We start from the raw sequence: 14,223 nt of genomic DNA, 5'->3' as shown, positions 1-14,223 counted from the left end.
ATAGGCTCAAGATCCAGATGCATCTTGACAGACTAGAACACTGGGCTGTATCTAACAAAATGGAATTCAATGTAGAGAAAAGTAAAGTCCTACACTTAGGCAAGAAAAACCAAAAGTACACATATAGACTGGGTGAAACCAGGCTCAATAGCAGTAACTGTGAGAGGGATCTTGGAGTCTTAGTGGACAACCAGCTAAATATGAGCCAGCCATGTACAGCAGCTGCCAAGAAAGCTAATGCAATCCTAAGTTGTATTAACAGGGACACAATCAAGATCAAGGGAAGTACTAATACCATTCCATAAAGCCTTAGCAAGACCACACCTAGAGTACTGCCTCCAGTTTTGTTCACCACACTATAAAAAAGATGTTGAGACTCTAGAAAAAGTACAGAGAAGAACAACCAGGATGATTAGGAGACTGGAGGCTAAAACATACAATGAAAGGTTGCAGGAACTGGGCTTGGCTAGTCTAGTAAAGAGAAGGACCAGGGGAGACATGATAGCGATCTTCCAATATTTGAGGGGCTGCCACAGGGAGGAGGAAAGGGTCAAGCTATTTTCTAAAGCGCATGTAGGCTAGACAAGGAATAATGGATGGAAACTGAACAAGGAGAGGTTTAACCTGGAAATGAGAAACTTTCTGACAGTGAGAACAATCAACCAATGGAACAGAAGTTGCCCTCGGAAGTTGTGGGAGTGCCATCAGTTGAGACTTTCAAGAGATTGGACTGCCATTTGTCAGAAATGGTGAAGGGTCTCCCGCTTGGGCAGGGGGTTGGACTAGATGACCTACAAGGTCCCTTCCAACTCTGATTATCTGTTATCTGTTACCACTTAGCTTGTTAACAGTTCATCCAGGTTATTTCCTATAGCTTTTACAGGTAGTCCTCAACTTATAACAGTTTGTTTAATGACTGTTCAAAGTTTATGAATATATATATATATATATATATATATATATATATATATATATATAATCAATCTTTGGTTGTTGGTTTCTCCCGCGTAAGATTCAAGTATCTAGGCAACATTTCGATGAAGTCTCATTCATCATCTTCAGGCTTCTGTCTCCGGCTCTGTGCTTCTCAGAGTGATGTGAGATTGCAGCTGCTTCTTCCTTTTAACTGCTAGTGGGGGTGGGACTTGATTGGGTGGGGGCTTGGCTGTGTTCTGATTGGGTGGGGTGTGTTCTCATTGGTAGGGGGTTTGGCTGTGTTCTGATTGGTTGGGGGTTAGCCGTGTTCTGATTGGTTGGAGGCGTGTTCTGTTCAGGTGGGGGCTTGGTTGTGCTCAGGTTAGTCTTAGTTGCTGGGGATTTGAGTTGGTGAGCTGTGATCTTGCTGTTTGGCTTTGAGTTCGTGGTCGTGCTGCATCTTCATAGTGGGTGTCGGTTTGCTTCATGTATGGCTCGGAGGGGTTTGAAGTGGGTAGTGATGCAGCTGCAGTGCAGCTTCTGGTCCATGGTCGTGTCTCATCTTCTGAGTGGGTGTGAGTCTGTTTTCTACATGGAAGTGTGGTGGTGGCATCTTGTGTGGCTCTCATGGGTGTGGGTCTGGTGTCATTCTTCATGTTAGGTACTGCCTGTTCATGAGGGCGGGTTTCCAAATGGCTGGAAGGCGGGAGGTGTCATCTTGTTTGTTCATGCTGTGTGGGCGTTTTTCTATCTCTATGGCTTCTCTGATTATTCTGCTGTTGAAGTGTTCGGTTTTGGCGATAGTTCTGGTATTTTTAAAATCAATTTCATGTCCTGTGGCTTTGAGGTGTTGGACCAGGGAAGAGGTCGTTTCTTCTTTTTGATTGAGTTCTTATGTTCTTCAATGCGTGCACTTATTCTTCTGTTAGTTTGTCCAATGTATGTGGTAGGGCAGGCAGTGCAGGGGATTTCGTATACTCCTTGATTTTCTAATTCGATTTTGTCTTTGGGGTTTCTTAGGATGAGAAGCACAGAGCTGGAGACAGAAGCCTGAAGATGATGAATGAGACTTCATCGAAACGTTGCCTAGATACTTTGAATCTTACGCGGGAGAAAACCCGAACAACCAAAGATCCACATACAAATACCCGCGAGAACCTCAGAAAACAAATATATACATACATACATACATACATACATACATACATACATCACACACACACACACACACACACACACACACATATATATATATATATATATATATATATATATATATATATTCACTCGCAGTACCTCTGGGTGACTTACAAAGCTAAATAAAATAAAAATAGAGAGCTGTGCACCTCTATGCTTCTACAAATGTTTTGGATTCCATACCGGAAATTGATCATGTAGTCCTCGTGGTTTCCTCGATTCAGGTGGACCTCTTTGGGGTAAATCAAGAGGAAAATGAAGATAATGATCAGGATCTCAATGGAATGCGTGCCTCGGTCAACAAAGTCCCCATTGAAGACATACAACTTCTGCGGAGAAGGAAGTCCGTTCTGTAAGGAAGAAATAGATCCCTAAAATTAAACTTCAGTAGGACGGCAAGATGAGGAGACAAGTCCCCAAGTGAGCCTCAATTGGTGGGGCCCTTGGTGATCTCTGAGCCTATTTACTTGCAGACGTTTCATGATCTAACTAGGTATCATCATCAGTGCCAGAAGAGAGTGGGATTTCCTCCCTGTTTATGTACTAATGCAGGTTGTCTGTTCTATCGCCAGGACAAAGCAGACTCGAATACCGGAGTTGAAATCAGCTCTTTATTAGCAACCAGTAACTTCAACTGAAGTCGAGCTGCGGCAGCCCTTTTTATAGCAGCTGCTCGCGGCTCACAACCAATGGCATGTGTTTAAACTTCCTGCCACTTATTGCGGCCAATCGGTTGTTCTTAACCAATCATTATGCTGTGTTAACTAACCAATAGGAGTGAAGTATTAGAAGTCTATATTTGAATACACTACAGTGTATTCTCAATTGTGTCAAACTCAATTTCACTGAGGACTGCATAAGGGCCATGGTTGACCTCGGAGGGGCCAGGTGGGCATGGCTGACTGGGTGGGTGTAGCCAGCTTGATGCCACCTCCCAAATTTTTGGCATGTTTCTTCTTCTCATTGGATAGACGGGCCGAAGCCATGTGGACCAGCCCCTTACATTTTCCAGGATGGGGATCTGACCATATTTTGTGCCGGACGCAGCCCGCAGGCCTTGTGTTTGACACCCCTGTACCGGGGTGGGATTCTAGAACAAGTTGTTATGATTCTGTGCAAATCATACCCCTGGCTGTTCCCACCCCTCTTTGCCCATCCCTTCACCCCCTGCCCAGTTAGTCCTTATCACACATGTGCAACATCACACACATGCCCGACATCGCTGACTGCATTTTCCCCCTTCCAGTCACTCCTTAAGGCATTTCTTTTTCCCCCCTCCCGATGATCAGCTGTTCCTATAATCAGCTGTGCCAGGATTCCTCTCACTGTTTTACTGCTTCACCCCACTCCATTTTTTGCCTTCTTGGGCCCCAGGGAAGCTTTCCGGGAGCAAAAACACGCCCCCAGGAGGTTTCCCCGAGGTCCAGAAGTGCCCCCCAAAGCCACACCCACCCAGTCACATGGCCACACCCACTTAGCCAGGCCCACCTAGCCACACCCACAGAACCAGCTGTTAAAAAATTTGAATCCCACCCCTGCCCTGTACTCGTGGCTTCTCCTGTCCGTATTGGCAGCAGTGTCCTTCACTCCGCCAACATCGACCGAGCGAGCCAATCAACACTGGCGGACAGTACTTTTGTACAGGGAGTCCTCAACTTACAACAGTTCATTTAGTGACCATTCTAATTTACAGCGGCACTGAAAAAAAGTGACCTGTGGCCTTTTTTTTTCAAACTCACAACCATTGCAGCATCCTCCATGGTCATGTGATCAAAATTCGGACGCTTGCCAACGGACACATATTTAGGATGGTTGCAGTGTCCTGGGGTCACGTGATCTGCTTTTGCGACCTTCTGACAAGCAAAGTCAAATGGGGGAATCCAGATTCACTTAACAACCGTGTTACTGACTTGACAGTTGCAATGATTCACTTAGCAGCTGTGGCAAGAAAGGTTATAAAACAGGGCAAAGCTCACTAACAAGGGTCTCCCTTAGCAGCATAAATGTTGGGCTCAATTGTGGTTGTAAGTCAAGGTCTACCTGTACTTTCAGACTTGCAAGATTTGATGTTGGCCTTTTCTGGTAAATCAGACAGGAACAAATAAAGATCAAATAAAGATCGAATAAATTTACTTTATTGAAAGGCTACATTAACAGAATCTTGCAGGTCTCGAAATACAAACTTCCTTCCCATCACTTTTTAACTGTTAGATTCATTAGTAGAGGTCCTTCTTAAATTTCTTCCTCTGGCCCTTAAGTGACTGAGGGCTCCCTTCTCTCTTATCTGACGATATGTTAGGCAGTCTCTCCTTTTCCCTTAAGATTATCCACGCATTCCATTACAAATGGTGACTAGTGTATGGGATATTAGGATGAGCTCATAGAGGTTGTGAGAATCAAGGATATAGCTTGTGGATCTATTAGATTCAATAACTCCTATGGGTGATAGCTGGCCCCAGAAGAAAGAGATGTGAAACAACTAGGATGGTTTCAAAATATACCAGAACTATTTGTAGTCCTGCTGAGCCATTGCTAACCATGAAAACATATTTTTGCAAAATACACACTTGGACGGTTAAGTTTAAAACAGGAAGAATGAAACGGTTGGAAATGAGGAACTGAGAGGAATGTACACAGGTGTTTAAGGAAAGTGACAGTGAAGCTGTGAAGCGTGTATGTGGTTAGAAGAAAAGTATAAAGGATAGGATTGAAGGCTAGGATCAGCTCGGGGCCCTTTGATTTATGGCAGTCCTTGCAGAACCTGCTGTATGTCATTGGACCCCATTGCAATGGCTTATTAATGTAAGTGTATTGCTGCTACTATATCTATTCATTTCTTATGTTCCAAATTATTAGAAACAATAAACCTCTGATCTTAAAGTAAGAATTTTTGTCTGTTTCCTATTGATATTTTTTTATGACAAGGTGTTGAGAGAAATCTCCATCTGGTTCAGTTCCAAGCTGGGAGGAAGACACTGGAAACACGGAGGCTGATTGGAAAGATGGTTTAATGATGAAGCAGAACCACAAAGCACATGGGTTCTGGGCAGCTGACCACATGGAGTTGAGAGTGAGGGATTTTTTATACCTTCTCTTAGGCTTTGCACTTGAGCTTCCTGTTCCTGTGCAAGAACATGCATTCTATCAGCTGTTGTCAGACTCCCATGGGGCCATGTGGGGTCATGTTTGTCTGAGATAAGTTTGGTTGAAGTTTGCTGGGTGATGCAATATCCTTAGGAGATTGTGCAATGCAGTGCGCTCTGCAGCTAGATAATCCTATTATGTCCTTGAGGGTCACGTCTTAATCCCTTCACCTTGGAGCTGAAGGTCTTTTGTTTTGTAGATAATGAATCTCAATGAACACAAAAATCTGCTGTGGGGAGAGAAATTGAGTCCGCTTCCTGCCTCTAAAAAAACATGTTTTTCCACTTCTCATTTAGGGAAATATAATATTGTGCCTTTTAAAATATTCCTCAAAATATTTCATTCTTCCCTTTCTACAGAGGGAAGGCTTAAAATCCTGGACAATTTTTGTTCAGTGAAAAAAATGGGGTGCAGATGAGAAACACTCGTGCAAATGCACAAACCAATGTAGGTGTGTAAGAAAAGAAAAAAATAAGAGAAAATAACTCTCTGTTGAAGCTAACATACTTCAAAGTGAAATGCTGTGGAAGAACCACATTTTTTAAAAATGGCCGTTTTGATTCTTTTTCATTTGCCTGAATAGATCATAGAGAAAAAAATTGGCCAAAACAGATTCACTGATGCCAAGGAATGTTGTGTGTTTTATTGCTTCACCGAAGCAAAATCTAACAACCAGCAAAATGTGTAATTACTTTCTTATACACTGGCTAGGAAGAGTTACCATGTCTTTTCTTGCATGGAAAATTAGAATTAAGGGTATTTTTTTAAAAAATAAAGGTTAGTTTATTTCAATTGCTTTTGACATATTGTGATCCAAGCTCTCTGCTTACCTTGTAAAATATGTGAAACAAGTCGAATATTTGCCCATGTAAGTCTCCTAAATAAAAGAAAGGGAGAACGTGTTGTCTCAGTGAAAGAATTTGATAGAATCCTAGAATATGGAAATTGGAAAGCATCTTTAAAGTCAATTTAATCCAGCTCCTTGCATAGTGCAGGAAGAATATCACACAGGACGTTCCTGATCTCGAGAGAAGACTAAAGAATGAACACAACGGTGGGATTCTCCCGGTTCACATCGGTTCAGGGGAACCGGTTCGCTCCGACAATCAATGCTCGCCCCTGTGCTAAACTTACCTATATCCTCTCAGCTGATTCGCGGCAGAGCGGATTGCTGCTCCTCAGCTGTGTTACTCCCCAGTAGTAACATAGCAGGTACATTTTTTCGGAAAGCTGTTCACATGCACAGCGAGGCACGCAATCACTGAACCGGTTGTTACACCAACCGCATCCCACCACTGAGTCAACATCCCATAATATTTCCTTATTGCTGCCAAGATAACATGGACAGGTCAGGACTTAAATTACATTTAGTCCTTGACTTACAGCAGTTCATTTAGCGGCAGTTCGAAGTTAAAACGACCTAAAAATGTGGCTTATGACCGTTTTTCACCCTTATGACCCCTTATGACCGTTTTTCACCCTTACGACTATTGCAGCATCCCCAAGGTCACATGATCCAAATTCAGACACTTGGCAACTGATTCATATTTATGACGGTTGCCATGTCCTGGGGTCATATGATCCCCTTTTGCAAACTTCTCACCAGCAAAGTCAATGGGGAAGCCAGATTCACTTAACAACTGGGTTTCTAACTCAACAGCTGCAAGGATTCACTTAACAATTGTGGCAAGAAAGGTCGTAAAATGGGACAAAACTCAGTTCACATCTGTCTCACTTAGCAACAGGTTCAATTGCAGTCATAAGTTGAGGACTATCTATAAACTCCTGGAAGGTATAACCTCTGGTACGCCATTTACCATCATAGCAGGTAGTGGTACATAGTCAATCTTGGCTGGACTGTTGAATCTCTGTGCCTGCTAATTTTAAAGTTTGGAGTAATGGTCGCACTGATGCCTCCTATCCCTCATTTAAGAGGCAAAATTTCACTGCATGTTGCAACGGTTTAGAGCAGGGATATCCCCAACCTTGGCAACTTTAAGACTGGTGGACTTCATCTCCCAGAATTCCTCAGCCAGCCATTCTGTGAGTTGAAGTCCACCAGTCTTAAAGTTGCCAAGGTTGGATATCCCTCGTTTAGACCTTTACACAAATATTTATATTTATGTTTATGTATTTATATATTTATAATTATATATATTTTATTTATTCTCTCTTCTTCTATCTATCATCAATAGATAAATATTTATTTTGATTTTTAGTCTCTCTCATCTATCTATCTATATCTATTTATCTATCTATATTTTATCTATTTGTCCATCTATATCTATCTATCTATTTATATTTATCTATCTCTATTTATCTCTATTTGTCTGTATGTCTGTCTATCTATCTATCTATCTCTATTTTATCTTTGTCTATCTTTTTTATCTGTCTACCTCTATTTATATCTATCTCTATCTCTATTTATCTATCTCTCTATCTCTATCTATCTCTATTTATCTATCTCTATCTGCCCGTCTGTCTGTCTATCTATCTACCTATCTACCTACCAGCATCTCTATTTATTGATCTATCATCTATCTATCAATATTTATATTTATATTATTTATTTTCTCTCTCTCATCTATCTATCATCTATAAATATTTATTTTTATTTTTATTATCTATCTATCCATCCATCCATCCATCTATCTATCTCTCTCAATCATCCAACTACATCTGTCTAATCTATCTATTAAATTTATATGCTACCCATCCATGGAGACCAGGTTTCCTTTGCTGGGCCCATGACTGACCGCTATTCTCTTTCTTGCAACTTAGCCAAGGGCTCCACCTCCACCTATTTTACAAAAGGTAGACTTACCACACACGGTGATCTCCTCACTGTAGCAGGTAGAAATTCTGTTGATGTTTGGCAGGTGGCTGAGATGCTGTTCCACCTCTTGGAAGAGTTTTAGTACATAGTAAGGATGAAGCTGCTACTGGGAATAAAGGGGAAAAAATTAGAAAAGGCATTTGGAGAGAAGTTGAGCATTGCTCTTCATTTACAAATAGTCCTCGAATTACAACCACACCTGAGCCCAACATTTGTGTTGCTAAGCAAGGCATGTGTTAAGTGAGATTCGCCACATTGTTTAAAATTTTATTATTAAATTTTATTTAGTTTTCAAAATTTAAAAACATGAAATAAAACTTTATACATCATTATATCAACATCAAGACATCTTTTACACTTCCTTATCATCTTTCTATACATACGTTTCTTTCATTATACAATTTCAACTTAATATATAAATAAATATAGACAGATATGAATATAGATATAAGTACCTATATACACTAGTTTCTTATTCTTTACCTAATTGTCATTTTGATTTATTTTTGTTCTTAAAGCATTCACACCAGACATTTGTTGTGGTTAGCCGGCAGCAGGTGCGGACGGCTGAGGAGAGCGAGGACTCAGATGAGGCCAGCCCCCACAATCCCTGAAGGCAGCAGTCCAATCCCTAATGGTCCTGGCCCCTCATCTGAGTCCTTGCTCTCCTCAGACGTCCGCACCTGCTGCGAGCTAGCCACAACGGTCATTAGGTGAATCTGAATTAACTCCAGAATGCTATACAACCATCATAAATACATGTTGAGGATCAAGCTTCCAAATTCTGATCACATGAGCACGGGGAATCCTCTCACCTTTTCAGCGCCATTGCAACCTCAAAGGATCACTAAACAAAGGCGTCAAGACTGGCTCGCACTTTCGCCGATATTCTGCTCTGCTCACCGCTTGACAAAGGGAGGTGGTGAATTCAAGGGTGAAGGAAATGGCATCCAAGCATCATTGGTTCCTGGGAGATACTGCTCCCCACTCAAGGACACCCTGAACAGATGTCCCAGCGTGGCCGGCTGGTTCCCATAACAAAATGAACAGTAGTGATTGGTGGATGTAAGGGACTGTGGACGGCCCATATAGGGAAAGGGAGAATGAATTATGCTTGCTTTGGGGCGGGAAATCCAGAGCTGGTTTTGTGTGATGACCCAGGGTAGGATACAAAACAAATACTGTCACAGAAAACAGGTGAAGCCCCTTTCATTCCTTCACTTTGCTTCCAAGCTCTGAATATTCTTGACAGAAGCGGAAAAACCCCCCACATACAAACAGTTACAAGAAGAAGGGAATAAGCAACACAAACCAGGCAAGATAAGGGCTGGAGAACGTCCAAGATAACACACATTGGGAAGGATGCCAAACTCAGAGAGGAACCATCAACTAGAGATATTTCCATGCTTTGTTTCCAGCGTTCGCCCGTACGCAAGTCTGTATTCTTATTCAGTTGTCACAGCTGCAGCCCATGAAGAGGATCAAGGCCCTCTTTTCCCAAGTAGACCACATCTCTCCCTTATCCTCTCCGCCCTGCATGCCCTAGGATGGAGAGGGATGGGCCTGGCTCCTCCTCTGACTGTCCTGCCCTTCCCCAGCCTCCTCCAGAACCTCCAGAGCCACACTTCCACTCCCTCTCCCTCAGAGTCAGCCTCCACCAGGGACATGACATTTTGCTTCTTCTGTGCCAATGTGGTTTATTCAGTAAAGTTTTATACCCTTGGTAAAATAATGTCCCAGGAGTTTCTTTTTCTGGATTCGCCAACTGGACAGTTGACAGAAGGATTGTAAGTAGAGGACAACTGTAAATAGTTGCCTCCTCTTTTAGGAATCTCTGATACATTCCAGTGGTGGGATTCAAATTGTTTTACTACCAGTTCTGTGGGCATGGATTGGTGGGTGTGGCTTGGCTTGGTGAGCATGGATTGGTGGGCATAGCTTGGTGGGCGTGGCAGGGGAAGGATACTATAAAATCTCCATTCCCACCCCACCTCACTAACCTACTTTCCAGCTCCGTTCTCCTGTGCAGGGCAACAAAGGAAAACCCAGCCGATCAACTGGGACTCAATGGGAGGTGGAGAATAGATGGGGTTGGCGGGGCCACTCAGAGGTGGTATTTGCCAGTTCTGCAAACTACTCAAAATTTCCACTACTGGTTCTCCAGAAGTGGTCAGAACCTGCTGAATACCACCTCTGGTACATTCCCTTGAGGAGTTGTGGTGGTGCAGTGTTTAGAGTGCAGCACTGCAGGCTATTTCTGCTGACTGCCTGCAATTTGGCAGTTCGAATCCCACCAGACTCAAGGTTGACTCAACCTTCCAGCCTTCTGAGGTGGGTAAAACAAGGACCCAGATTGTTGGGGGCAGTAGACTGACTCTGTAAACTGCCTAGAGAGGGCTGTAAAGCATTATAAAGCGGTTTATGTCTAAGCGCTATTGCTATTGAGACGGTTGTTCTTCAGTTACTTACTTGATTTTTTCTGAAGGCTTCTAGGACATTTACTGCATCATCTGGCGTCAGGGGGAAACCAAGGCGAGGCCCTTTGTAACTGGCTGGTACCGCTGTAGACTCCATTGATTTTTCCAGTTTGACCTGCCTCGTGGTATCCGACTCTGACAGGATACGGTTAATGAACTCCCCTTGGCAAAAGTAGAGCAATATTTGAAATATATTTTCAGATATTATGCATATGATCCTTTCTTTCAGGCATCAGAAAAGTGAAGAATGTGGCCACTACTATACAGGTAGTCCTCGACTTACAACAGTTCATTTAGTGACTGTTCGAAGTTACGACAGCACTGAAAAAAGTGACATGTGACATGGTCAAAATTTAGGTGCTTGGCAACGGATTCATATATACGACAGTTGCTGAGTCCCGAGGTCGTGTGGTCACTTTTTGCAACTTTCTGACAAACAAAGTCAGTGGGGAAGCCACATTCACTTAACAACCTGGTTACTAACTTATCAATGGCAGAAATTCACTTAGCAACTGTGGCAAGAAAGATAAAATGGGACGAAACATAGATTCTGTAGTCTTAAATTAAGAGTCAAAAGTAAGAGTTCTTTACAAGTAGTTCTCAACTTACAACATTTTACTTAGTGATGATTTGAAGTTGTGATGGCACAAAAAACGTGCATATATGGCTGCTGTCAACTAAAAAAATACTCCTTTGGTCTTTTTAATTGCCAGCAGAAAGGGAGTTGGGGGAAAGCAGTGCATTCCTTAAATGCTTCAAATAATCGCCTTGGCAGCCGAAGCTGTTGGCACGCAAGATTATTACTGGAGAGCATGGCTCTTGGCTATGGATGGGTCTCATTGGAGAATATACATCCAGGGGGTGGGGGGAAGACCAGGGGTCAAGGGTGAAATGAATGATGTATCAGAGTCAGCTGCAACCAGGAAACGCCGACATGTTAATTCCTAATAAACCAATCTTTTTTACTCTGATAGATGTGGCTAGAGATTTATGATTTGAATGGGGGTGCATGTTGGAGCCTTGACAGATGCTTTTCACCCTTATGACCATTGCTACATCTCTGTGGTCACATGATCAAAATTCAGATGCTTGGAAATTGGCATGTATTTATGAAAGTTGCTCTGTCCCGGGGTCGTACGATCACTTCCCAACTGGCTTCTGATAACCAAAAACAATGGGGGAGGGGGAAGCCAGATTCAAATAATGACCGAAAGATTCACTTAACAACTGCTGTGATTCACTTAACAACTGTGGCAAAAAAGGTTGTAAAATCATGAGACAAAACTAGACCACTGCATTCCTTAGCAATGAAAATTTGGAGCTGTATTGTCATAAATCGAAGACAACCTGTGTAGTCCTATACCTAAACCGATACATACACTTACTGTCTTTTGTGTTTTGGGGTGTGACGTTCTCTATGAGGTAGTCAAAGAAATGGTTGAGCTGCAGAAGATCAAAAGAATATTGTCAAAACATAGAGGGGGAAAATCATTTTTTCTTTTTCCTCCTGGGCTACCCTCCTTCACCACAACTATGTGTAGTATATCTAGTTTATGTCTTGGTATGTCTAGTCTAAAGAAAAGAAGAATTAGGGGTGACATGATAGCAGCGTTCCAATATTTGAGGGGCTGCCACAAAGAAGTGGGAGTCAAGCTATTATTCTCCAAAGCATCTGAAAACAGAACAAAAAACTAGAATAAAAGACCTCCAAGATCCCTTCCGACTCTTCTATTCGGTTCTGTTCTGTTCTGTTCCGTTCCATTCTGTTCCGCTCTGCTCCGTTCTGTTCTGTTCTGTTTATTCCATTCCATTCTTTTCCTATTCCTGTTCTGTTCTGTCATGTTCTCTTCTCTTCTCTTCTCTTCTCTTCTCTTCTCTTCTCTTCTCTTCTCTTCTCTTCTCTTCTATTCTATTCTATTCTATTCTATTCTATGCCATTCTATGCCATTCCATTCCATTCCATTCCATTCTTATTCTTATTCTATAGCACTGGATGGAAATTAATTCAAGGAGAAAAGCAAGCCAGAACTAAGGAGAAATTTCCTCACAGTTGGAACAATTAATCAGTGGAACGACTTCCCTCCAGAATTTGTGAATGCTCCATCATTGGAGGTTTACAAGAAGAGATCAGACAACCATTCATCTAGAATGGTGTAGGGTTTTCCACCTGAGTAGGAGGTTGGACTAGAAGACCTCTAAGATCCCTTCCAACTTTGTTACAGAACTCCGAGGCCAGTTGGTGCCTCAAAGAACAGTTTTATTAGGAGATGTCATCTTGGCACAAACTGGTGGAAAGCCAACTCTGAAGATTCCTGCGCTTTCCACCAGATTAAAAGTAAGCTGTTTGCTGTTTTCTCAAAACAATAAATCACTCTGTCCAATCTGAATGCTGGCTGGTTGCTTGATGACTTCTCTCTTCCTCCTCTGGCCAGCCAGCTGTTGGAATGTCTCTGATTCATAAGAGAGTTATTTTGTTTTGGCTACAAAACCCCAACTATCTCTACCCTCCCTCCTTCAACTCCAGGCGGTGACAACCTGAAGCCATATGAAAAGAAACCCCGATAGAAACAAAAGCCCTCACAGAAAAGAAAATGGCCACAGCCAGTTCAACTTCAAGCTTGGCACCCACACACCGTCTCCCACCATACCTTCATATGATCGTGTTCTCCGGCATATTCTATGGATTGGAAGATGCGCCAGGTGCATCTCCGACGCATTTCGAGCCGGGCGACATAGCGTCGATACCACCGCTGGATCAGAACAGCTGATTGAATGGCTGAGGTAGAAAAAAGGAGAGGCCCAGAGCAAAGGATTTTTTTAACCATTTTTTTTAAATTTTTAACAACAAACATAAACAAACACAAACACAAAACAACAAATAAAACCTTCTTTCAGTTGTACAATGTGTCGGTTGGTACATATTTCTCGTGCACAATATCAATAGTCTTTCCCTCTTAAATTTAAATTTATATTCATATTATATTAATCAACTTTCCATGTCATATTATATTATTATTACATCATCATTAGACTTTAATTGCAAATTCATATTATTCTTTTTGAGCAAACTTCAATTTTTACAAGTTCTAATTCATAGGATAAGTCCTTCTATAATAATCAATTATAACATATCATTACTATTGTATTATACTTATTTTATAAAGACTCAGAGCAAAGTTGAAAGCATTTGTATCATGAAGCAATCGCTATATTTAAAAGTCACAGTGTGATGACCAAGGATGGGATACAAAATAAACACAGTCACGAAAACAGGTGAAGCCCCTTTTATTCCTTCACTTTGCTTCAAAGCTCCAAATATCCTTGACTGGAGACAAAAAACTCTCCCAAAAGCAGTTACAAAAAGGAGGAAACGCCATTTAAACTAAAAATGCCTATAAATTTTATAATTTAAAACAACACAAACTACACTGAAGCAATTAAGGGAACCAGGCAAAGTAAGGGCTTGAACACCTCCACCGATATCAGAACACACACTGGGAAGGAAGCCAAACTCAGAGAGGAACGACAAACTGGAGATATTTCCACACTTTGTTTCCAGCACTGGCCCATACACATGTCCGTACTTTTAACCAGTTCTCACAGCTGCAGCACATGAAGAGGATCAAAGACTACACCATTCATGTCTCTCCGTTA

The 14,223-nt window shown here is 41.9% G+C and overlaps 1 protein-coding gene across 1 annotated transcript in view; it reads right to left on the bottom strand.

The window, feature by feature from the left end:
- PPEF2 (protein phosphatase with EF-hand domain 2) overlaps positions 1-13,341 on the bottom strand; it is a 30,149-nt gene extending 16,808 nt beyond the window's left edge. The window contains exons 1-6 of the mRNA XM_026717210.2: positions 13,218-13,341; positions 11,955-12,012; positions 10,562-10,731; positions 8,081-8,195; positions 6,087-6,133; positions 2,296-2,462 (exon numbers count right to left, since the gene is read on the bottom strand). Of these exons, the coding sequence (XP_026572995.2) occupies positions 2,296-2,462; positions 6,087-6,133; positions 8,081-8,195; positions 10,562-10,731; positions 11,955-12,012; positions 13,218-13,286 (626 nt within the window). The 5' untranslated portion in view covers positions 13,287-13,341. The remainder of the gene's footprint in view (positions 1-2,295; positions 2,463-6,086; positions 6,134-8,080; positions 8,196-10,561; positions 10,732-11,954; positions 12,013-13,217) is intronic.
- Between the last annotated feature and the right edge of the window lie 882 nt (positions 13,342-14,223).

This window comes from Pseudonaja textilis, chromosome 6 (genome assembly GCF_049901715.1).
Source record: "Pseudonaja textilis isolate UNSWEBS1 chromosome 6, rPseTex1.2, whole genome shotgun sequence".
NCBI lineage: Eukaryota > Metazoa > Chordata > Lepidosauria > Squamata > Elapidae > Pseudonaja > Pseudonaja textilis.
Note: the sequence above shows the minus strand (reverse complement) of the source record. Positions and strands in the feature narration are given on the sequence as shown.